We start from the raw sequence: 22,416 nt of genomic DNA, 5'->3' as shown, positions 1-22,416 counted from the left end.
AACAGAACTAATAATGTCTCTGCTTTGCTGAGCTATCCCTGGTACCGAGCAGCCGGAGGCATCCCTCAACACTCCTGCACCAGTTATGATTACCCTGCCTCTGGGACCCTGCAGCTTCTGCTGAGCCAAGGCCAGTACCTCTGTCTTGTTTGTTTTGAGACAGGGTCTCCCTCTGTACCCCTGGCTGGCAGAAAACTCGAGAAGTCCACCTTCTATCACCTCCTGAGTAGCTACAACCACACCTGCCCCTGCCTCTGCATTCTCAATGCTTTTCTTCTCACCTCCACTTCAAGCCCACTTAGCAGCTTAGAGTCCTCACCTTAGGACTCTGTCTCAGCATCAGGTCCCCTCTCCACCTTCACATCATCGTCCATCCTGTCCCTTCATTCTCACCTCCCAGTCTCGCTCCTCCCTCCATGGGTCAGGACACACCCTCTGCTTTTTCCATTTTAGACCTGTGCACAGAAGTCCTCTGGCACCAGCCCATGCCCTGCACCTCCCACACAAGTCCTAGCAGAAGGTAGTAAAGCAGGCCTAGGTTTGGATGAGGCTGTGTCCGAGCTGACCTGCTCCAGCCTCCTTGCTCTCTGATTAGGGGAATGGCAGACTCACATGTAGTGTAGGGCATGACTGTCCAACCTGTCCAGTTACTTTGTGGTCCATGTTGGGGATGTGTATAAAAACACAAAGTTAGCCGGGCGGTGGTGGCGCACGCCTTTAATCCCAGCACTCGGGAGGCAGAGGCAGGCGGATCTCTGTGAGTTCGAGACCAGCCTGGTCTACAGAGCTAGTTCCAGGACAGGCTTCAAAGCCACAGAGAAACCCTGTCTCAAAAAACCAAAAAAAAAAAAAAAAACAAACCCACAAAATTATAGAAAATTATAGAGGGGCTGACTAGATGGCAGGTAAAGAAATAGCCACACAGGGGCTGGAGAGATGGCTCAGTGGTTAAGAGCACTGCCTGCTCTTCCCAAGGTCCTGAGTTCGAGCCCGGCAACCACATGGTGGCTTACAACCATCTGTAATGAGGTCTGCTGCCCTCTTCTGGTCTGCAGACATGCACACAGACAGAATATTGTACACATAATAAATAAAATAAATATATAAAAAAAGAAAAAATCATAAAAAAAGAAATAGCCACACAAGCCTGCAGCCTGAGCAATTCCCAGAGCACACATGAAAGCAGAAGAGAACCTGCTCCATAAAGTTGCCCTCTGACCTCTATATTCATGCTGTGGTATGGGTGCCCATACATACATGGTGCACACAGACACACAAGTAATTCTAAAACAATTGTAGGAGCCGGATGTGATGGGGGCACACCTTTAGTCCCAGCACTCAGTAGGCAGGCAGATCTCTGTGAGCTTGAGGCCATCCAGGGCTACATAGTGAGGCCCTGTCTCAAAACAACAGGCCAGACAGTGGTGGCCCATGCCTTTCATCCCAGCATTTGCTGGAACTTGCTTATTTATTGCTATATCTCTAGTGCCAGGAATAAAGGAAAGGTGTGAGCCACCCTGCCTGCTTGCTTTGCATTTTTATGCCCTTGACGCTCACTGCCTTGTTAACTGGAATTCTGTCTTTTATTTACCAGCTACCTCTACTAGAGCTCCAAGAGGGAAGGGTTTTTTTTTTTTTAACTGTTTTTTGTTTTTGTCGTAGTTGTTATTGGTTTTGTGTGTGTGTGTCTCTGATGTGTGTGTGTCACATGGATGTGTGTGGTGCCAGGGATGGAATCCTGGCCTTACATATGTTACACAAGTGCTCTACTGCTGAACTATACTTCCAACCCATTCTGTTTTACTCTGTCCATCTGTCTATCTGTCTATCTACTTTGAGGCAGGGCCTCACTTTGTAGCCCAGGCTGACCTGAAACTCACAGAGATCCTCCTGCCTCTGCCTCCTAAGTGCTGGGATTAAAGGCGCATACCAAAGCTGGGTGGTGGTGGCACATGCCTTTAATTCTAGCATTCGGGAGGCAGAGGCAGGCGGATCTCTGCATCTCTGCGAGTTCAAGGCCAGCCTGGTCTACAAGAGCTAGTTCCAGTTGGTCAGTGGTGGCGCACACTTTTAATTCAAGCACTCGGGAGGCAGAGGCAGGCTGGCCTCTGTGACCTGGCCAGTCTGGTCTACAAGAGCTAGTTCCAAGACAGACACCAAAGCTACAGAGAAACCCTGTCTCGAAAAACAAACACACACACATACACACACACACACAAAACAAAACGAAAAAAGGGTGCATGCCAGTACACTTGGCTCCCCAGTTCCAGTTTTTATGTTTTATTTATTACTATATCCCTAGTGCCTAGAAAAACTTGGCCCATAGTAAGTCCTCAATAAATATTTGCTGAATGAGTAAATTCTCCATCTACACTTGAGGCACATCTATAACAGCCCTAAACCTTTAGAAGGAACTTTTCCTGCAGTGTGTGTTGCCTACAGAACCGCTTCATTTTACAGACGGAGGAACTGAGACTCTGCAACATGAGATAACTTACTTGAGTTGCTCTCCCAAAAGTGACAGGGCCAGATGCGTTGTCTCTTAGAGGCCACTGAGCACTCCTGGTGCACCAGCACACAAGTGAACAAGGCTCAGTCCCTCATCCCTCAGGTCCCTCTTTAAGATTGCTGATGGCAAGTGCCCAATCTCTTAGACTCCAGGGTTATATTCCCATAATGCTTCAGCACCCAGACTTCTGGGTTCCATGTGGAATTCATTATCCAGTTTTGAGTTCCAGGCTGCTCTTTTTTTTTTTTTTTTTTAGTTTTGTTTTTGAGACAGGGTTTCTCTATGTAATGGTCCTAGCTGTCCTGGAACTCTGTATACCAGGCTGACCTTGAACTCAGAGATCCGCCTGCCTCTGCCCTCTGCCTCCCAACTTCTGGTATTAAAGGTGTGTGCCACCACCTCCAGGGTTCCAGGCTGCTCTTTAACCATAGGTTTTTCTTGTTTGTTTTCTTTCCTTTTTTTTTTGAGACAGAATTTCTATGTATAATAGCCCTAACTGTCCTGGAACTAGCTCTGTAGACCATGCTGGTCACAAACTCACAGAGATCTGCCTGCCTCTGCCTGAGTGCTGGGATTAAAGGTGTGCGCCGCCACTGCCCGGTTATTAGTTTTTTTTTTTTTTATTTTCGAGACAGGGCTTTGCCGTAGCTTTTGGTTTGCCACCACCGCCTGGTCCGACTATTAGTTTTGATCCTCCCCATCCTTCTCTGCCAGTGGGAGGCTCCCTTGAGTAATGCTGCGGCCTTGTGGCATGGTTTGGAGAACTCCACACTCTGGGAGCCCAGTTCCCAGGTCTTTGGTGGCTCCTTTGCTCAAGTGACAGTTGAGGAGCAAGGAAGGCAGGTGCAGAGCTCACGTCACACCACATCACGCAGCAGGCAGGAATGAGAGCTGGTACCTGCCATGCCCCTGGCCTCCCACTCTCTCAGGTGGCTTCCAGCACTGTCACTGATGTCTTCACAGAGAAGGAACAGACTCAGGTCTTTGAGACCCAGAACAGGATAGGACCCTCAGGAAAAGATGCCCTCTGAAATTCAGGTTATGATTGAGGCCATCTTGATTATAGTGGTGACACAGATCCTTCGGTGAGCGCTGAGTACAGTTTGGAGTGGAAGCCTTCTTCTATACCTTTTTTTCCCCCCCAAAATGGGGACTGGTAGGATAAGAAGGGTTAAGTGTGGTTTTGTTAGGAAAGCCAGGAAGGGAAGCCAGGCCAGGGAGGGGGAAGGAGGGAACGGGAACAGCCCCAGCTCTCACGTCTCACTGGCTTGCCCACTTGCCTCTGCTTCTAGTTTAGGAACTAGGAGCAGGATAGGCAGGAGAAACTTTTTTGCTGTTGTTTATGTCTGTGAAGTTGAGTGTCAGTGCCACATCCTGAGGGAGAGGACTGCAGGGAAGGCCTGTTCTAGGTCCCCTCACCTAGGTGCATCCTGTATCCTCACCACACTGCCCAGACACCCTCAGAGGAGTAAGAACTCTCCCAGAGCCTGGTGGTGGGGGTGCATGCCTTTAACCACTCAGGGAGCAGAAGCAGGCGAATATCTGCATTTGAGGCCAGCCTGGTCAACAGTGTGAGTTCCAGGACATCCAGGAATACACAGAGAAACCCTGTCTCAAAAAACCAGAGCCCAATAAGTAGAAAGAAAGAAAGAAAGAAAGAAAGAAAGAAAGAAAGAAAGAAAGAAAGAAAGAAAGAAAGAAAAAACTCTCCCAGAGTTCTAACTTAAGCTCATGGCCCAGAACCTACCCAGCCCTGATATTTTGGAAATCCAGGAACTGGCAGCCTAATCAATGTCCCAGTGCCTCCTCACAGAATAGACAGGGAGACACTGCGGAAGACGATGACAGGGCTGGTGTAACCAGGGTTACAGGAGAGCTCTAGGCCGCTGATCCGGGGAGTCTTTGGAGGCTGAAGAACCTGGGACCAGGGTTACTACTCTGGGAGGCAGTCTGGTCAGTGAGGGCTCGTGCGACTGAGGAGGGGTAAGCAGGATGGAGAGCCTGTGGTAGCTGTCCCCACTTCCCACCCTGGTCCTCTTTGCAGGCCCTTCCTCCAGTCACAAAAGGAGCCTGGTGTCCTGGCCAGTGCCATGAATGCGTGCGCAGCTCCGGTATCTGTTTTAAATTAGCCACTAAAATAAGTACAGTTCTGGAATTGGTTGGGTGGGGTAAGCTGTAGAAAGGGGCTGAAGTGGAGGGATTTCAGCAGACTTTTTCCAACTGTCTGGGTTCAAAGGAAAGGGGCCAGCTCCTGACTTCTATTCTTGGCCTTCTCTGGGGAAGGCTTATTTCTTCGGTCTAAAACCCAATGCTTGGTTTCAAAGTCAGAAATATCGGGAAGTTGAGGACATAAAGTAGTTCCTCAGCCACCTAAAAATCCAGACGTTCCTTCGCCATCCCACTCCTGGCATGCCGAAATGCAGCCCTGAATGGCCCGTCCCAGTGCGTGGGGGAGAGGTGACTCACTGTTACTACTGGAGGGGGGGAGCGGTGGTGGAAGAGGGCTGAGTGACTCACTGATGGGCACCAGCCTCAGCCCTACCCCCCAATTTCCTGACTACATGGCAATGCCTGGCTCTCTCCCTCACTTTGCACCTACTTCCCCCGTCCCTCACCACTACCCACCCACTCTCATTCCTTGGCTCTGCTCTTTACCCCAGAAAGCCAAAGGCAAGCTTGGAGCTGAAAGAGTTGAGCAGGCAGGAACCTATACTGTGAAGCCCCAGGCCAGAAAGCGGTGTTCTGGAGAGGGTGGGGCTTGGCGGTCCTGGCCCCTCCTCACCATACCTGCCCCCGCCCCTTTGGGTCTGGGATGGCTCCTTTAAGACCAGCGGATCCACCCCCTGTAAAGGAGGGCCTATTAGAGCCTGTGCCCGGCTGTCAGTGACTCAGTGTTCGCGGGAACGCAGCCTCAGCTTTGACACCAGCCAACCCAGATCCCGAGGTGCGCCAGCGCCCAGCCCAGATCTCCACGCCTGCCAAGAGCGAGCTTAGAGCCAGTCGCCGGCTCGCTGTGCCCCTGAGCAGCCTCTGTCCTTCTGTCCAAGTCCCGCGCCCTTCTCGGGACCCCTGCCCAGCGGGCAGCATTGCCACCCTGCCGGCCATGGAGACCCCGTCCCAGCGGCGCGCCACCCGCAGTGGGGCGCAGGCCAGTTCTACTCCGCTGTCGCCCACTCGGATCACCCGACTGCAGGAGAAGGAGGACCTTCAGGAGCTCAACGACCGTCTGGCGGTGTACATTGATCGCGTGCGTTCCCTGGAGACTGAGAATGCAGGGTTGCGCCTTCGCATCACCGAGTCCGAAGAGGTGGTCAGCCGTGAGGTGTCTGGCATCAAGGCGGCCTACGAGGCCGAGCTGGGGGATGCCCGCAAGACCCTCGACTCTGTGGCCAAGGAACGCGCCCGCCTGCAGTTGGAGCTGAGCAAAGTGCGTGAGGAGTTCAAGGAGCTGAAGGCTCGGTGAGTGAGGCCAGGCCGGCACCAGAGAGGCAGCAGTCACCAGTAACTGGCCACTTAGTCCCCTCCCTCCCCGGAACTGCCTCCCGCGGGTGACTGGCAGTGCCAAGGGGAATAGTCGAGACAGGACACAGAAGGGAGGGGTCTCTGTGAGAGGGTGGGGGAAGTAAAGAGTAGTGGGGACCTTAGGATCAAGTGTGGTTGACGGCAGGGCCTCATTCTGTCAAGGTGGGATTTTATGGCCATTTGGAGCTTGGGGGATGGGCTTGAGCAAGACAGAACTGGCTCTACCGGGTCTTGGAACTCTGAACACCTGGGACACATCAGAATGGGTGAAAGGGTTTTAGTAGAACTTTCTTGGGAGTCTTGGCACTATACCAATTTGCCCAACGTGGTTCTGAACACATGGTGTCTGGTGAAACAGCTCCCATTCTGACATTTGTCCAGTGGTACTATAGAGGGTTCACCAAGGCAGCACAGTCTCCTTTCCCTCATGGCTGTGTCAGCATGGCCTGCTTCTTTCTAGGAGTTGGGAATGTCTGGGACTTTTCCTAGACTCTCAGGCCCACCAGAAAGAAGCACACCAGGAGATTTGCTCCCCCGCAGATCCCACAGCCCTTGGCCTGCCTGGCCCAGGAATGCAAGGGAGGGAGGGGAGAGAGGCTGGGCGCAGAGGCTAATGGCTCAGGAAATACTGTTCTGCCTGGGTCTCGGGCACCCCACTTCAGGGCCTCTCTGCTTGGAGACTTCAAGGTTTGGAAGCTCTGACCTTTTCTCCCTCAGCTGGTGAGCCGCTTTCAGTTTCCTAGCCAAGCCAGACTTCTTTCTGGCCCATCCTCTCGGCTGCTGATGTCTTGATCTTGACTTATTAAACTGCTGGAATACAATGACACTTTTGAAATCCAGCCGTTAGAGAGCTTCAGGCCACTCCCGCCTCACCCATCCCTGCTCCACCCTACCGCACCCTTCTTGACTCCACCTTCTTTCTAAGAAGGCCCTCCAAAGCCTGCGAAGTCTTGGCCGCATTCTTCCTCCTTGACTCCCATTTGCTTCTGTGCTGTTGGTCCTTTTCTCTGTGCTGTAGACCCAAGCCACAGCTTTGAAAATGCCTACCTACCTACAGGCAGCAGCTTTAACCTCCTCCTCTTTCCTCCTTTTGCATTATCTTCTGCCAAAACTCTGTGTGTCTGTGGTTGGTCATTACTAGATCCCAGGTGGTAAGGATGGCCGACCCATCGCTTCCTCAAGTGCAAACAGAAGTTATGGGTCCAGTCTTTTTCCATGAGGGAAACGAACAACTTAGTGAGAAATGTATGAGGCAAGGTTAGAAAAGTCCCAGTGTGTTAACTAGTTAGCTGTCATCTAAACTCGTTCAATCAGCCACCAATGCTCTTCAGTGGAGAAACTGTGTAGTGGATCTGGGGACAGCGTTGATCAGAAACAGGGCGGGTGGGTGGTGTCTATTGCTTCTTGTTCATCTAGTCTTCTGCCTCCATGCAGCTGTCCAGGCCTGGGACACCAGGTGGTGTGTGCACTTGTGGGGTAGGGGCCGGGTGATGTGTGGACTTGTTATATTTAGCCACCTGCCTCTGTTCTCTCCTGATCCTAACTTGAGGAGGGAGATGGGGCTTCCGGGAAGGCGGGTGGGACTGGGTGGATAAAGGTAGCTAAGATGGGGTGTCTGCCCTTCTGTCTGTAGAAGGAAGGCAAATGGCTGCTGCTCCTTGGTGTGGCTGTTGAGCTCAGGCTGAGGTAGAAAAATGGCCTGAATGAAGTTTGGGGAGGAAGAAAGGAACTGACCAAGCCTTTGCACCAAGGCTGGGAAAGGTGACTGGTTTAATGTTTAATTGGAGCTCAGAGTTCAGGGTCAGGCTTGGAGTTAGATACAGCTTGTCTGTGAGACCCTGTGACAGTCTTTGACACAACCCAGCTCAGGTCTCTCAACCACACCCACAGGCCCATTCTTTTACAGCTGGATTAAAAGTTTCAAGGGGAGGGAAAGAAAGAAGGGCCCCTCTTTCTTCTTCTCAAGGGGTTTAGGCACCTAAGCTGGGAGAAGGGGACAGTTGGAAGCATGGGGAAGGCTCACCAGTTCCAGGCTTAGGGGTGAGTAGGCCTTACTCCAGGCAGGACAGCTGCAGCCTCTTCCACCCTAGTGACTTTATAAGAGCTAACAGGAGATGGGGTGTAGACCATAGATGTCTTAAAAGGGAAGGATGGGGCCTGAATGTCTGCATCTTCTGCCTTCGTCCGAGCAACCAGGGTTTTTTCCCTGCCTCCCTCTTTAGTTTTATTTAAGTGTATGCGAGTGTGCATATCTGCCTCAGTGTGCATGGCGGAGCACAACTTGGGAAATTTGGTTCTCTCTTTTTTCTTTTTTTTTAAAATATTTCTTATGGTTTATTTAACTTTATTTTATGTGCATTGGTGTGAAGGTGTCAGATCCCCTGCAACTGGATCTTCAGATAGTTGTGAGCGGCCATATGGTTGCTGGGAACCACTGAGCCATCTCTCCAGCCCCCTCTCTTTTTTCTTAATGTGGAGCTTGGGGATTGAACTCAGTGTTGTCAGGCTCCATGCCGGGCACTCTTACCCATTAAGCCGTCTTGATAGTCCCCTGCCTCCTTTCCTGGGAGCCTCGGGAGGCAGAGGCGGGGAGAACCAAGTTTAGGTTAGGTTAGCTGAATTTACAAGGTTAGTCAGGGCTATCTCATAGCATAACAAGAGTAAAGTCAAACAAGAAGAGGATGCTGGCTGTCCTGTAGTTCCTCCCTACTCACTGCTTGCTTGCTGAGTGCTCAATCTTCTTTTCTTTCTTCTTTGTGAGGGATGACACCAATGGAAGTCAAGGACAACTTGCAGGATCTGGTTCTGTTTCTGTGACACAAGCGCTTGTGGAACTCGGGTGGTTAGGTGTGGTGGCAAACACTTTCACTCCCTGACTCATCTTGCCAAGCCTCAATAAACTAGTCGTTTATTTTTCTTCTGCTCTTTAAAATGCTTAGATGTACGAGTATTTTTTTTTAAATATTTATTTATTTATTATGAATACAATGTTGTGTCTGTGCACATGCCTGCAGGCCAGAAGAGGGCACCAGACCTCATTACAGATGGTTGTGAGCCACCATGTGGTTGCTGGGAATTGAACTCAGGACCTTTGGAAGAGCAGGCAATGCTCTTAACTGTTGAGCCATCTCTCCAGCCCGATGTACGAGTATTTTGCCTGCATTTATGCTCCACTTGCACGCCTGATGCCTGGGAAGGTCAGAGGAGGCTCAGATTCTCTGTAACTGGCTGTGAGCCACCATGTGGGTGCCGGGAACTGAACTGAGTCCTCTGTAAGAACAAGTGCTCTTAACCACTGAGCCAGCTCTACACACACATACACGCGCACACACACACCACACATGCATGCACGCATACACACATGCACACACACATACCACCCCCACTCTTTTGTTTGTTTATTTTTTGAGACAGAGTCTCATTTTGTAGTGCTGGCTGGCTTGGAACCAGATATGTAGACCAGGCTGGCTTCAAACCACAAAAATCTACCTGACTCTGCCTCGAGTGGTGGGTTAAGTACATGCGTCGCCATGCCCGACGTCTCTCAAACTCTGAAGACTATATGATTGGTACTAGAAAGACGGTTCATCAGTTAAGAACACTTTAGAAGACCTGCGCTCAGTTCCCAAAGGCAACTCACAACTGCCTGTGACGACAGGGGATCTGATACTTTCTTCTGGTTTCCACAGCTCTGTGGGCAACCACACAATACATCGTAATCGCTACATACACACATTTTGAAATTTTTTATTAAAAAAAAAAAAAGACTGGGGCTTGAGAGATGGCTCAGTGGTTAAGAGCATTGCCTGCTCTTCCAAAGGTTCTGAGTTCAATTCCCAGCAACCACATGGTGGCTCACAACCATCTGTAATTAGGTCTGGTGCCCTCTTCTGGCCTGCAGACATACACACAGACAGAATATTGTATACATAATAAATAATAAATAAAGTATTAAAAAAATAAAAATTAAAAAAAAACCTGGTAGAATCTGGAACAGGCACTGAGCATATGAAATTAGAATGGCTAAAGGGCTAGGGTGTGGCTCTGTGACACGGTGCCTACCTAGCACACCCGGGCCGTGTTCCATTCCTGTCACACACGCATGCGCATGCACACACTGTATATTGGGTTGTAGCTAAAGCTCAGTAAAGCATTTGTCTAAAATGCTTGGAGCCCTATGTTCAGTCTCTAGTACTAGTCGGGTGTGGTAGCACAGCTTGTAATCCCCTCCCGACTGAGGCAGGAGTGCGGCGAATCAAGGCTAGTCTGGGCTATATAGAGGCCCAGAGTGTGACCAGAGTGTGCCTTCCCTGAGGAACTGCTGGAGTGGTCTGGGTCAGACCCACAGTGCAGAAGCACCTGTCCCCCTCTAAGGCCCCTGGATTGGCAGGCTCCAGTGACTCTGGTGCAGACTGTGTGGGCTGTGGTCATAGGAACAATGGCAAAGGCTTATCTCATACCCCGAGGGGTGAAAGGTCAGGATGTGAGCGTCTGACTTCCAGTGGCTACTCTTTTACACCTTCTCTAGCACGAAAGACGGCTCACTGGCTCACTTCTGCTGCCTACAGGTCCTGTTCTGAGACCCGTGACACATTTGCCTCAGTCTGTACCTGGAAAGACCCAGAACTTGCTAGGCTAACCATTATGAAACAGTTCAACTCTGGGAGCATGGTGAATATGCCTTTAGTCTTGAGATTTGGAGTAGGACTTGGCTGCCCAGATTGGAAGGAGGCTGTGCCCTCTGGCAGAACTGTCACACTGATAGAGACAGGTGTCTTTGGGGGTACCTGGGCCCTAGGGGACCCCAGCACATTCTGATTACAAGGAAAGAAGATGTGCTAAACCTGGGGGCTGGAAAGTGCTTCAGGAGCCCAAGAAAAGCCGTTCCTCACTAGGGCCATTGCCTTCCCCTGGCCTCAACCGGTCAACACGCCTGCGAGCAACTCAGTAGCTCATTGTCAAGGCTGAAGCCAGGGACTGCTGGGAGGACAGCTGGGAGGAGACGCATTCACCTACAGTTGTGTCCTCTCACACCCCCCTCCCAGCCCGCCCAGCTCTAACACCTGTCACAGCTTGACAGGAGGCTATCTGGAGACCCAGACACTAGGTGGAGTCTTTCTGTGCTCTCCTCCTTGGCCCCAGGAACGAACTGAAGGCAAGGCCACCAAGCTTTAGCATACACAGGGAGACGCTGGAGAAGTGCAGGATCCACTATCTCTTAGTAAGGTGTTCCACCAACAAGACCAGGTCTCAGTTAAAACAGCTGCTGCCCTCAGTGTCTGTAATTCTAGGTTCACCTTTGTCTCTAAATTGCTGTGTGACCTTGAGTTGATCAACTTCCCTCCCTGTAGTTCCTAACAATGAAAGAAAGGGAGTTAGGACAGATCTCCAGACAGACCTTGGGTTTCAAAGTAGTTCAATGACCCATAAAGTGAGGAAAAGTCCTCTAAATACCACCTGAGAAGTAATGAAACCAAATCAATTGGAGGCTAGTTAAGAGCCAGTGCAGTTGTTGATAGAACTATTTCCCACAGCGGTGGGATTAAAACCACAGGTCTTCCTATCTCTTAGAGTTTGTTAGAAATGGTTAATTATTGTGACATTACTGTCTTGGCATAGGTTCTGCCTTCACTGCCGTTGGGAAAAGAAAGTTCATTTCAGTGTGTCTACCTTCAGGGCAATAGAAAGGGCCCTATCATTTAGCAGGAGAGTCTGCCCCTGGCATTGACTGACCAGTTTGGGGGACTGGAAGGGAAGCTCGTAGGAAAGACAGGAGTGACCTCTTCAACTGCCAGGGTCAGATATCACATGCCAGCAGCCAGTGCATGGTGCACAGCGACCTTACCTGCTCACCTGCCACTCACATCGGTGTCTCCAGCCTGAAGTTGGTCTCGGCCCTTAGAGATCCCTTAAGAAAGGGCACAGTATTTCGGCGGGGTCTCCCTACCTTACTGTCTAGTTATAGGAGAGAGAGCCAGAATCCTGTCTGCTGAAGCCGGGAATAATTCTGGCTAGGATCCTGGGCCCAGATGGGGGAGCTGAGTCATGATGGAGTACAGGGTTCAGAGGGAAGGGAGCCCCAGAGCTTGTTGGGTCGGTAAAGAAACTGCTGAGGTGGGCTTTCCTTGAGGATCACATCAAACACAGCAGGAAGTCGTGGGGACATAGAATCTCATTAGAGCCAGCCCGGGGAGTTGGAAGACGGATAGGCCTTTTGGTTGTGCTGCATGGTGAGGAGGCTTCTGGAAACGGAAGCAGCTGCCACCTCAGCATCTTCCCAGGTTACCGCTGAAATGCAACGATACCTAAAGTCCAAAGCTTCTACTTCCTTTCCTGACTTGGGTGTGGCTGACTCTCTACCTGGGACAGTCAGGGTTAATAAGTGTGACCAGACTGAGGGCTGCTAAGTTCCAAGAAGTTGCTGCTGAGTAATACTTCAGGAGGAGTCCCTCAGGTCCCCTCGGGGCATCCTGTTTTCTTAGGCTACCCTCCTTGCCTTTCTGTTCTCCTCCTCTTGTCTGTCCCCACCCTGACATTTTGTGACAATACAAGCTTGATTTTTGGAATGACAGGCTGGAAAGATGTGAAGTTAGGCAGGGGACTGAACGGAAGGGCGTAGTTTGTGGAGGAGCTGGTTGCTGCTGGGTGTCTAGGACCCCTTTGCTCTGGCCTCTGGCTCCAGCTTCTCTTCTGTACAATGCCACGTTGATACACATAGCAGCTGTGACTCAGGCCTGGCCCCTTGCCAGGCCCATTGCCTCTGCTGGAGAAGTGTCTGAACATGTCAACAGGCCTCCTGGCCTGCTCTGGGCACCAGAATGCTACCAGAATCTCCCTCCTCCTGGAATTAAGACTTGCTTTGTCTTTGGCGAGAGCAACTGAGATCCTGGCTACTCTGGAAGTGGATCTGAGTCACCTCGGATCCCAGGCCTGTTTAGCAGTCCAAGAGAGGCATGAGGAAGCTGGACTTTGCCAACTGTGGGCACATGTGCTGTGTGGGGAGGTGTGGGACTGTCTGTCCTAGCGCACTCTGCAGACCAGGCTGATCCGCCTGCCTCTGCCTCCTGACGTCAGAGGGGGCAAGGGTGGTAGATTCATTAGGCCTTTGTCGTTTTCCTTGGGATCTCCCAGGACAGAGATTCAGAGATTGCACCTTCTGAACTGCCTGCATCTCTGTTGCTCCTCAGACCACTTGTACTCAAATATCTCCTTTCCTTTCTCCCCTTTCCTTCCAGTAATCCTCTTGCCTCACCCCCCAAACCCTCTCTTCCCTTCTCTTTTTGTGTTGGGAACAGAACCCAGGAAATCCAGGCTCCCCTCGCCCTCTTCTTTGCTTGCTCCTGGTGGGTAGGTTTTTAGTGTCTGGACCTGGCCCTCTCTCAGCTTTCCAGCCTTACGTCTGTGAAAGTGCAGAAATAAGGCCAAAGGTCAGTCTAGAAGCCCCGAGCACCTGAGTTCTACCTTATCAAGGGACGCAGAAAAAGTCAAAGATCCCGCAGATAAAACCTGGGCTGAAGCGGAGCTCAGTGGGCGTGGGGAATGGGTGGGGAGCTGTGGAGGGTTAGCTACTGAACCTCTCTTTATTTATGAAGCGCAAGCATCATTCATGATTAAGATAAAGGACACTGCATCGTTAATGGAAAAAAAATAGGGCCTGGGAATGTAACTTAAGGGGTTTGTGTTTGATCCCCAACACCCCATAAACCACATGTCGTCCGAGCACTTGGACGGCGGAGGCAGGAGGAGCAGGAGTTTAAGGCCATCCTTGACTACTTAGCAGATTCGAGGCACTTTAGGAACTTGAGAGCCTGTTCTGACTAAAAATAAACAGTCAATAAACGAGTGAGGGTCCAGGTCGCGCAGGGGCTTGGGCAGGGTAGGCCGGAAGTTATCAAGGTAGGGGTTGTCCCCAGGAGAATCTGGGAGCAGCGCTTCAGGACCCTGCCCAGCCACAGGGGTCACCGGATCTTTCCGGAACTCCAGGGGCGCGAGGCCTCGCTCGCTCTTTCTGGTCCAGCTATGGGGAACGCCGAGGGCCGGTGAGGCTGGCTGCGGGAGGGCGGGGCGTGGGCCGGTCCGTCGTCCCCTCCTGCGCCTTATTTTTAGCCCAGTGTAGAGGCTGAGCGGCTGGTCCCTCCCCCAGGACCGAGGAGGAAATGCAGGCCACTCCCTCTGGGTTTAGGCTGTTGCTCCCGGCAACCAGGCCAAACAGGCCGCGCGGCTTCCATATCTGGCGTCTGAGGTGACCGAGGAGGATGACTCAGTGGGCGGGTCAGAGCCTGGCCCTGTGCCCACCCAGCCCCTCTGCCACTGCTGTCTTTCTTCCCTAAAGCAGCCCGGGGACCCCAGCCTTGTCCCCCACCACCGAAGGCTTCTCACTTACCTTTTTCTTGACTGCTCTGCTCCCCTCCCCCACGCCCCTCTTTGAGCCAGGATTGCCCATTGGGAAGAGTTAAACCGGATACCCAGCCCTTCTTGCCCCGACCCCCAGAGGCAGCGGGGATGCAGCCACTCCTTTGTTAACGCAGGACACTCTCATGACACCAGACCTGGAACAGGACGCAGGCAGGCAGGTCTCCCTGCCCCTGAGAGCCCTGGACGACTTACCCCCCTGCCCTGGTTATTGTGGGTCTGAGCATGAGTCACCCAAGGAGCCCCGGTTTCTATCCCTTTCCAGCTCCCCTGGTCGCCCCACCCAGTCCTCCATACCAACCTAGCACAAATCCAGCTTTCCCACTACCACGCCCAGTGGGCTGGAGCTGGGCCACACCTCTATGGCTGCGCCGGCTGCAGAGGCCTAGTCCTGTCCAGTGTCCTCAAGGCCTGTCCAGGCTTAGGCCCTCCTTTCCTAGTATTGTAATAGTGTTTTGTTTAGTTTTTCCTTTTTTCTCGTAATTTTTCTCTCTCTCTCTCTCTCTCTCTCTCTCTCTCTCTCTCTCTCTCTCTCTCTCTCTCTCTCTTTTTTTTTTTTTTTTAAATAATATCAAACAATTCTGTTATAGTGTTATTTAAACATGTAAATTGTGTTGCTGTCCATAAAGTATGTTTTTCTTTCTTTCTTTCTTTCTTTCTTTCTTTCTTTCTTTTCTTTTCTTTTTTGGTTTTTGGTTTGTGGCCTAGAACTCAGAGATAACACGTGTTAGAATAGTATCTCACTATGTAATCCTGGCTGGCCCAGAACCCTCTAGGTGTACCAGGATGGCCTGGAACTCACAGAGATCCCGGCCTCTGCTCCCAAGCACTGAGAGCTGAAGTTAGTATCCACCATGATGCCAGACTTAAGAAAGGCTTTTAAGAGAGAGAGAGAGAGAGAGAGAGAGAGAGAGAGAGAGAGAGAGAGCCAGCCAGATAAGCTGGGCCCTGATGGCGCACCAATGTCACCCAGCCTTTGGAGACAGACAGATCTCTGAGTTTGAGGCCAGCCTGGTCTATAGAGTGAGCTCCAGGACAGCCAGGGCTACACAGAGAAACCCCCGTCTCAAAAAACTCAAAAAAAAAAAAAAAAAAAAAAAGGATTAGAGAAGAGGGTGGGTTCTGGTCCCGTCCCCCACACAGTTCTTAGGGTGTGCTTGTGGCTTTCTGTCTACTAAGCTCCTAAGGTCTGAGTCATGAGCTTGTGGGTGACAGTGGCTGACTCCTTCCCCTAGATGAGGCTCCCATGCCTGATGAAGAAAACCACAAAAGCTCTTCCCTGATTCCATCTGCTTGAGGTTTCCCTCGGCTACAGGGTGTGTCTTCATCTTTAATGGAGTCTCTTCAGCGCTGGGCAGAGGAAGGGAAACAGTCCTGGTTTCATTGAAGGCATCTGCCGAATTGGTACAGAGAGGAACTCAAACCCTGCTTTCCTCAGGGCCCTGGCTGGAGCTCTCGCCGCTGTCCCTTTCTGTAATCACATTGGTGATGGCAACTGTCTCCAGGGGCAGCCGAGTTAACGCTGTCATAGTTCCAGAGTGCCCGCCATACTGTCATATGCGACACAGTATTTCTGTCAGTGGCGGGTCACATATGAGGAGGGTCCCAAAATTTTCTCTCATCTTGTGTGAGCACACTGTAATGTTTCTATAACAACTCACAACCCACTCCATTGTTAAGTTGACACATGACTATATTATCCAACCCTGTGCATATGAGACCATAACTCAGGACAGGAGAACAACAGGGCCGCTGCCAAGGACAAGGGGGACTCTGGGAATTCCCCCTCTAGGTGTCCAAGCAGGCTGAATTAGGACCTGTCCTGGAGCGTGTTCCAAAGGCAGCCTCACCGCCATCAGGGACGGATTTGTTCAATGGGCTCTGCTTTCTTCTCTCTCCTGGCTTATTTCTTCATTCTTTCTACACTGGTGGTTTAGGAAGGCAGTGAGGTAGAGGGTGAATCTGTGAGAACGTGGCCCCTGCCGCTGTTTGCTGTCCCCTCCTCTGGGCCTCAGTGCCCTCCTCTCTGAAAGGACTCCTTCTGAGTGAGTCTCAGCAGCAGCAGTGGCCCCGCAGAGGCCTTCATGGTGAAGAGGCCCCTCTGGGACACGGTGCCTTGGAGCTCGGATGCTTGGTTTGCAACTTGCTTCACCCGGGTTTTTTCTTCATTTTCTTTCCTCCCCTGCAGCTGCCTCAGCTTTGGAAAAGTTCTGAAGTCATGGAAAGTTGGGGCTGTGCTTCTAGCCAGAGCTGGCCGGATGGCAGCCAAAACCTGAGCTGGGTTTTGACTTTATTTTTAGCTTTTCGTGCTAAGATGGAGGAGAAGTCGTCTCTGGTTCTAGAAAGACCTCCGCAGGAGAAAGACACTGTTGCATTAAATAAATTGTTTTGCCTTGTGAATGGAGCAACCACACCCTCTGGGACACTCTTCTTTGGCCTCTGTTGCCTCCCAGATCAGCAGAGCCCAGGGGGAGGGTGTGGCTCCCCCTCCTTAGCTCCCCAGGTCTAGCCTTTTCTATCCTGCTAGGCCTGTTATTGCTGAGGGATTTTCCATCAGAGCTGCTCTTCCTGGAGTGGGTCCCCCACGTTCTTTCCTTTTTAATCTGGGGAGGGGGGAGATGACAAATGAGTACTGGCCTAGTTGGGGTAGAGCTGGAGGCTGCAGGAGCCTGGGTGTTGGTCCCTTTTCACCCGGTTTGAAACATGGTTTCTTGTTTGCTGCTGCATAAGGGGGGTAACGGAGCTGCAAGCTTCCAGGGATGTGCTCTCGGCCTCCCATCTCGCCGTGGAAATGTTGTGGTTCCATCCACACTTTATGTGGCTGAGGCTCCAAATAGTTCTTCATGCTTGCAGAGCAAGTGAGTTGCCCAGAGTGGCCTCCTCAGCCCCTGGTGTGCCTTTTTCTGTGGTGGGCTCCAGCTGAGACCTGAGAAAGCTGCAGGTTGCTGCTAACAACAGGTCCTTGCTAGAGAGTGGGCTTCTCTGCCACTCCTAGGGTCTACTGCTCCCCGCCCTCTTTGGTACTTGTGAAGGAATTATGTCTGGAAAGTTCTCAGCCTTTCCAGAGATTTTCAGGAAATTAGGGCCTCTCTGCTTCTCTCTCTCACTAGCAGAAAGAATCAGGAATGTGGGAGAGGCAGAGGCAGCCTCCCATGGTAGAGTCTTGCTAAAGCTACGGATAAGGGGTGGCTCCAGACCTGGGATCCAGAGAGCTACATCTGGAGTGAGAAGGTTTAGCCTCTGTCATGGCTCTGATGGAGGAGCAGGGGCCTTAAGATTAAGTCCTAGGAAGAGAATGGTTCCATGCTATGCCTCTTTGTCCTTGTCCCTGGTCTCCCTAGCCAGACTTGTTTTTCCCCAAGTCCCATAATGGGCAAAAGGGATTAGACCATTTTGAAACTCAAATTGAGAGGTATTGGGCTTTGGGGTGTGTGTGTGTGTGTGTGTGTGTGGCCAAGACACTCCCAGTCTGTTTGCACCAAGGGAGGGAAGCAAACTGAATGGGAACCGGGTGGAGTCCAGGGGAGGAAAAGGTTAAGGCCCTGTGTGGGAAGGGGGTGGGAGACAAAGGTGCCCTGTCTATTTTAGAGGGAATGGGAGGAGAAGAGGGCCAGCATTTATATCATGCGATCTCACTTTGCCCTTGGCCCCAGGCACGTTCCTGGGCCCTGAGTCATGGGAAGAGTAGAGAAACAAAAAGGGGCTTTTGGGAAATCTTGGGAGGTGAGAACCCAGCCCCAGAAGCTCCTGGATGCAAACAATCCTAGGATAAGGATGCCCTCTTCTGACAGTTGGGAGGACCACAGGGCAGTCCTGTCCTAGCCAAGCAGGGTCCTGAAACCAATGCTTCTCTTTTCTAGCAATACCAAGAAGGAAGGCGACTTGCTGGCTGCTCAGGCCCGGCTTAAGGACCTGGAGGCTCTTCTCAACTCCAAGGAAGCTGCACTGAGCACTGCTCTCAGCGAGAAGCGCACACTAGAGGGTGAACTCCATGACCTGCGGGGGCAGGTAGCCAAGGTAGGCCACTGTCTGGGGCCCTCCTGTGACCCCAGTCACACAGCCTGATGGATGGATGTGGACTCTTCCTTAGCCTGCCCTTGGGAGGGGTCTGACCTGTCACCCAGTCCCAAGGCCATTCACCTGTCTAGCGTCACTTAGCTAGTCTAAACCTTTGCTCACCCTTCTTTGGCCTTCAGGGAACATAGCACAGTGAATTTAAACCATCCACAAACCAGTTCCATTTAGCTGCAGAGTGTGCTGTGCATAGCCCTAGATCTCCCCTTCCTGTCTCCTCTAGACAGCCTAAGCTCTTCAGAGGCCCTAGCAGAGCACCCATGGCTCATTATCCCTAGGTGTGGGTCAGTACTGCTGTGTGTGCCAGGGCCCACCACTTCCTCTCTGGCCCTTCTTGTCTCTCAGACTCCATGACAGGGACAGGACTGAGGAGCTAGTGGTGCAGTATCATGTTCTTGCCTGCTCGGAGTGGGCCAGGCCTGGAGCCCACGACAGCTGGCACCTGGTGTTCTCCCTTCCCAGTCCTCTTCTCACCCCATCACACTCTGAAACACAGGAGAAGCCAGCAGGCTGACTCCAAAGCCAAGCTGGCCCCTCTCCTCTCTCCCCAGCTCTTCCAGGCCCGCTGACCAGCCTGCACATTCCAAGATGCATGGCTTAGCTGTGCTTCCTGCGGAAACTTTTTCCAGGGCAGATAAGGGTACTTCCTGGCCTGCCCCTGCCTGTTGGTCCTACCCCCTCTCCTCCCCGGAACATGGCTCTGTCCTCCTGCCCCTCTGCTTCCACGTGGCCCTCAACTGCTGTGTGGCACCAAGAAAGGGAGATCCCAGAGGGGAGCTTATTATTGATGTTAGTGAAGTTTTTGTTTTTTCGCTTATTTTTCTTTTGTGGGCCCCCGGATGCCACAACACACGTTGAGAGGAGCTGCGGGGATCTGTTCTCTCTTTCTGCCACGTGGGCCCTAAGGATAGAACTTAGGCTGTAGGGCCTGAGGGCCAGCATCCTTATCTGCTGAGCCATCTCCCTGGGCCTCACCTGTGATTTCTTAGCCCTGGCTACCATGAGTAGTCCCATTCTCCCTGGGGACAGCTATCACTCGGCTTCTCTGGTATGTCCATGACCTCAGCTTTTGTCCTCTCAGCTTGAGGCAGCCCTAGGTGAGGCTAAGAAGCAACTTCAGGATGAGATGCTGCGGCGAGTGGATGCTGAGAACAGGCTGCAGACCCTGAAGGAGGAGCTGGACTTCCAGAAGAATATCTATAGTGAGGTGAGCGCCTGCAGCGTGGGCCAGAGAGCTGCAGCTCACCTGCCTGCAGCCCGGCTCCCAGGCTAATGGAGGGCTGCCCGTGCTTAAGGCAAGACGGAGCAAGGGCTTCGGGGTCTCAGCTTCTGAGGAGCCATTCTGATGTGCATTCCTGTCTTGAACTCTTTCAGGAGCTGCGTGAGACCAAGCGCCGGCATGAGACCCGTCTGGTGGAGATTGATAATGGGAAGCAGCGTGAGTTTGAGAGCCGGCTGGCAGACGCCTTGCAGGAGCTGCGGGCCCAGCATGAGGACCAGGTGGAACAGTATAAGAAGGAGTTAGAGAAGACATACTCGGCCAAGGTGCTGGCTTCACCCCATCCTCTCCTGGTGCTGCCCCAGCAGCCTGTCCCACCCATGCTGGGTGTGCCTGGGGATGGGTAGATGGGACAGGACCCGAAGCTGCAGCGTGACACCATCCTCAGGTTTGTTCTAATACTGTGTGCTCCCTGCAGCTGGATAATGCCAGGCAGTCTGCTGAGAGAAACAGCAACCTAGTGGGGGCTGCCCACGAGGAGCTCCAGCAGTCTCGAATCCGTATTGACAGCCTCTCGGCCCAGCTCAGCCAGCTCCAGAAACAGGTGAACCTGTTTACCTTTTCCACTAGGGCACTGGGCTGAGCAGATATTGCAGAAGCCCAATGGGAAGAGGGGAGTGGAGGGGAAGACCCCAGGACCACACACTCTGGAGTCTGATGCCTGCCTGGTGTTCCCCGTAAGCTTACCTTGATCCTCAGGGCCTCCATTTTACCATCTGTGTATGAAAGGTTTTTCCTGTTTATTTTGTACATGCTGGGCATTGAACCCGAGGCCTCATGCATGGTAAACAGTTGTTTTAACTGAGTTATAGTCCCAGCTTCGTTTCCTATTTGAAAACGGAGATTACCTTGAACTGGACTTGCAGCTTCCTTGGTAGAGCGCTTGCTTATCCTGCACAAAGCCCTGGTTCTATCCCTCGCATGATGCAGAACTGGGCATGGAGGTGCATGACTTTCAGGCTGAAGTAGCAGAGATTCAAGGTCATCCTCAACTATATAGCAAGTTTGAGACCAGCCTAGACTACTTGAGATCCTGTCTCAAAAAAAGAAAAGAAGCCAGGCTGGGCAGTGTTGGCACACGCCTTTAGTCCTAGCCCTCAGAAGGCAGAGGCAGGCGGATCTCTGCGAGTTTGAGGCCAGTCTGGTCTACAGAGCAAGTTCCAGAACAGGCTCCAAAGCTGTTCTTGCTCTCCCCATTTCACAGGTCTGTCATAACACTGTGGTGTGCAATGTCACAAGTGATATTATTTTAGATGGTTGTGTTATTTGTGACCAAAGAAGATGGGGGTCTAGCCTCAGAATGAGAGGTTTCAGTTAGATGTTAGAAAGAGCTTCCTGACCACTGGATACGTGTTCTAATGAGAGCCTACAGATCCCTGGTACCCCTCCCTCTTCAAGTACTTTCACCCCTTGGGAACTCATCACACCTTGCTTTTCCCAGCTGGCAGCCAAGGAGGCAAAGCTGCGTGACCTGGAGGACTCGCTGGCCCGGGAGCGGGATACTAGCCGGCGGCTGCTGGCTGAGAAAGAGCGAGAGATGGCTGAGATGCGGGCAAGGATGCAGCAGCAGCTGGATGAGTACCAGGAGTTGCTGGACATCAAGCTGGCCCTGGACATGGAGATCCATGCCTATAGAAAGCTGCTGGAGGGCGAGGAGGAGAGGTGAGCCAGGAGGGGGCAGGAGACATTGGGAGGAGCCCCTGGCCTGCAGCTACCACTACTAACCCTTGTCTCTGCCTCTCAGGCTACGCCTGTCTCCCAGCCCTACCTCGCAGCGCAGCCGTGGCCGCACCTCCTCCCACTCATCCCAATCGCAGGGTGGAGGCAGCGTCACCAAAAAGCGCAAGCTGGAGTCCTCTGAGAGCCGGAGCAGCTTCTCACAGCATGCTCGAACTAGCGGGCGCGTGGCTGTGGAGGAAGTTGATGAGGAAGGAAAGTTTGTGCGGCTGCGCAACAAGTCCAACGAGGTGAGCCTCTGGATCAGGGTCCTGTGTTCAGTGACTCGGAGACCATCCGTCTCTCTGTCTGGGTTTTGGAGTGTGTGGCAGTTCCTACATCTCTACATTGTTGAGAAGATGAAAGATACCAGTGTGTGTGGCGCAGCATACATGTCCACGAGGGACAGGCTAGAGGGGATAGAGGGCTTGAAGGCCGGAGATGGTGGTCGCAGTCCTGCCTTTCTTTTCCTTCCTTCCTTCCTTCCTTCCTTCCTTCCTTCCTTCCTTCCTTCCTTCCTTCCTTCCTTTCTTCCTTCCTTCCTTCCTTCTTCTTTCTTTCTCCTTCCTTTTTCCTTTCTTTTTTTTTTTTTAAATATTTCTTTATTTATTATGTATACAATATTCTGTCTGTATGTATGCCTGCAGGCCAGAAGAGGGCATCAGATCTCATTACAGATGGTTGTGAGCCACCATGTGGTTGCTGGGAATTGAACTCAGGACCTTTGGAAGAACAGGCAATGCTCTTAACCTCTGAGCCATCTCTCTAGCCCCTCTTTCTTATTTTTTGAGACAGGGTTTCTCTATAGCTTTGGAGCCTATCCTGGAACTAGCTCTTGTAGACTAGGCTGGCCTCGAACTCATAGAGATCTGCCTGCCTCTGCCTCCCGAGTGCTGGGATTAGA

At 51.9% G+C, this 22,416-nt stretch overlaps 1 protein-coding gene across 1 annotated transcript in view; it reads left to right on the top strand.

Annotated features, from left to right (window-relative positions):
* The first annotated feature begins 4,782 nt into the window (after nt 1-4,782).
* The window catches only part of Lmna (lamin A/C), a 21,299-nt gene continuing 3,665 nt past the window's right edge, over nt 4,783-22,416 (top strand). Inside the window, exons 1-7 of the mRNA XM_050166446.1 lie at nt 4,783-5,968; nt 18,304-18,460; nt 19,599-19,724; nt 19,892-20,062; nt 20,215-20,340; nt 21,238-21,458; nt 21,541-21,763. Of these exons, the coding sequence (XP_050022403.1) occupies nt 5,613-5,968; nt 18,304-18,460; nt 19,599-19,724; nt 19,892-20,062; nt 20,215-20,340; nt 21,238-21,458; nt 21,541-21,763 (1,380 nt within the window). The 5' untranslated portion in view covers nt 4,783-5,612. The remainder of the gene's footprint in view (nt 5,969-18,303; nt 18,461-19,598; nt 19,725-19,891; nt 20,063-20,214; nt 20,341-21,237; nt 21,459-21,540; nt 21,764-22,416) is intronic.

This window comes from Alexandromys fortis, unplaced genomic scaffold (genome assembly GCF_014885135.2).
Source record: "Alexandromys fortis isolate MF-2015 unplaced genomic scaffold, M_Fortis_MF-2015_v1.1 scaffold_152, whole genome shotgun sequence".
Lineage (NCBI taxonomy): Eukaryota > Metazoa > Chordata > Mammalia > Rodentia > Cricetidae > Alexandromys > Alexandromys fortis.
The sequence above is the reverse complement of the archived record's forward strand: the minus strand, read 5'-3'. Positions and strand labels throughout refer to the sequence as shown.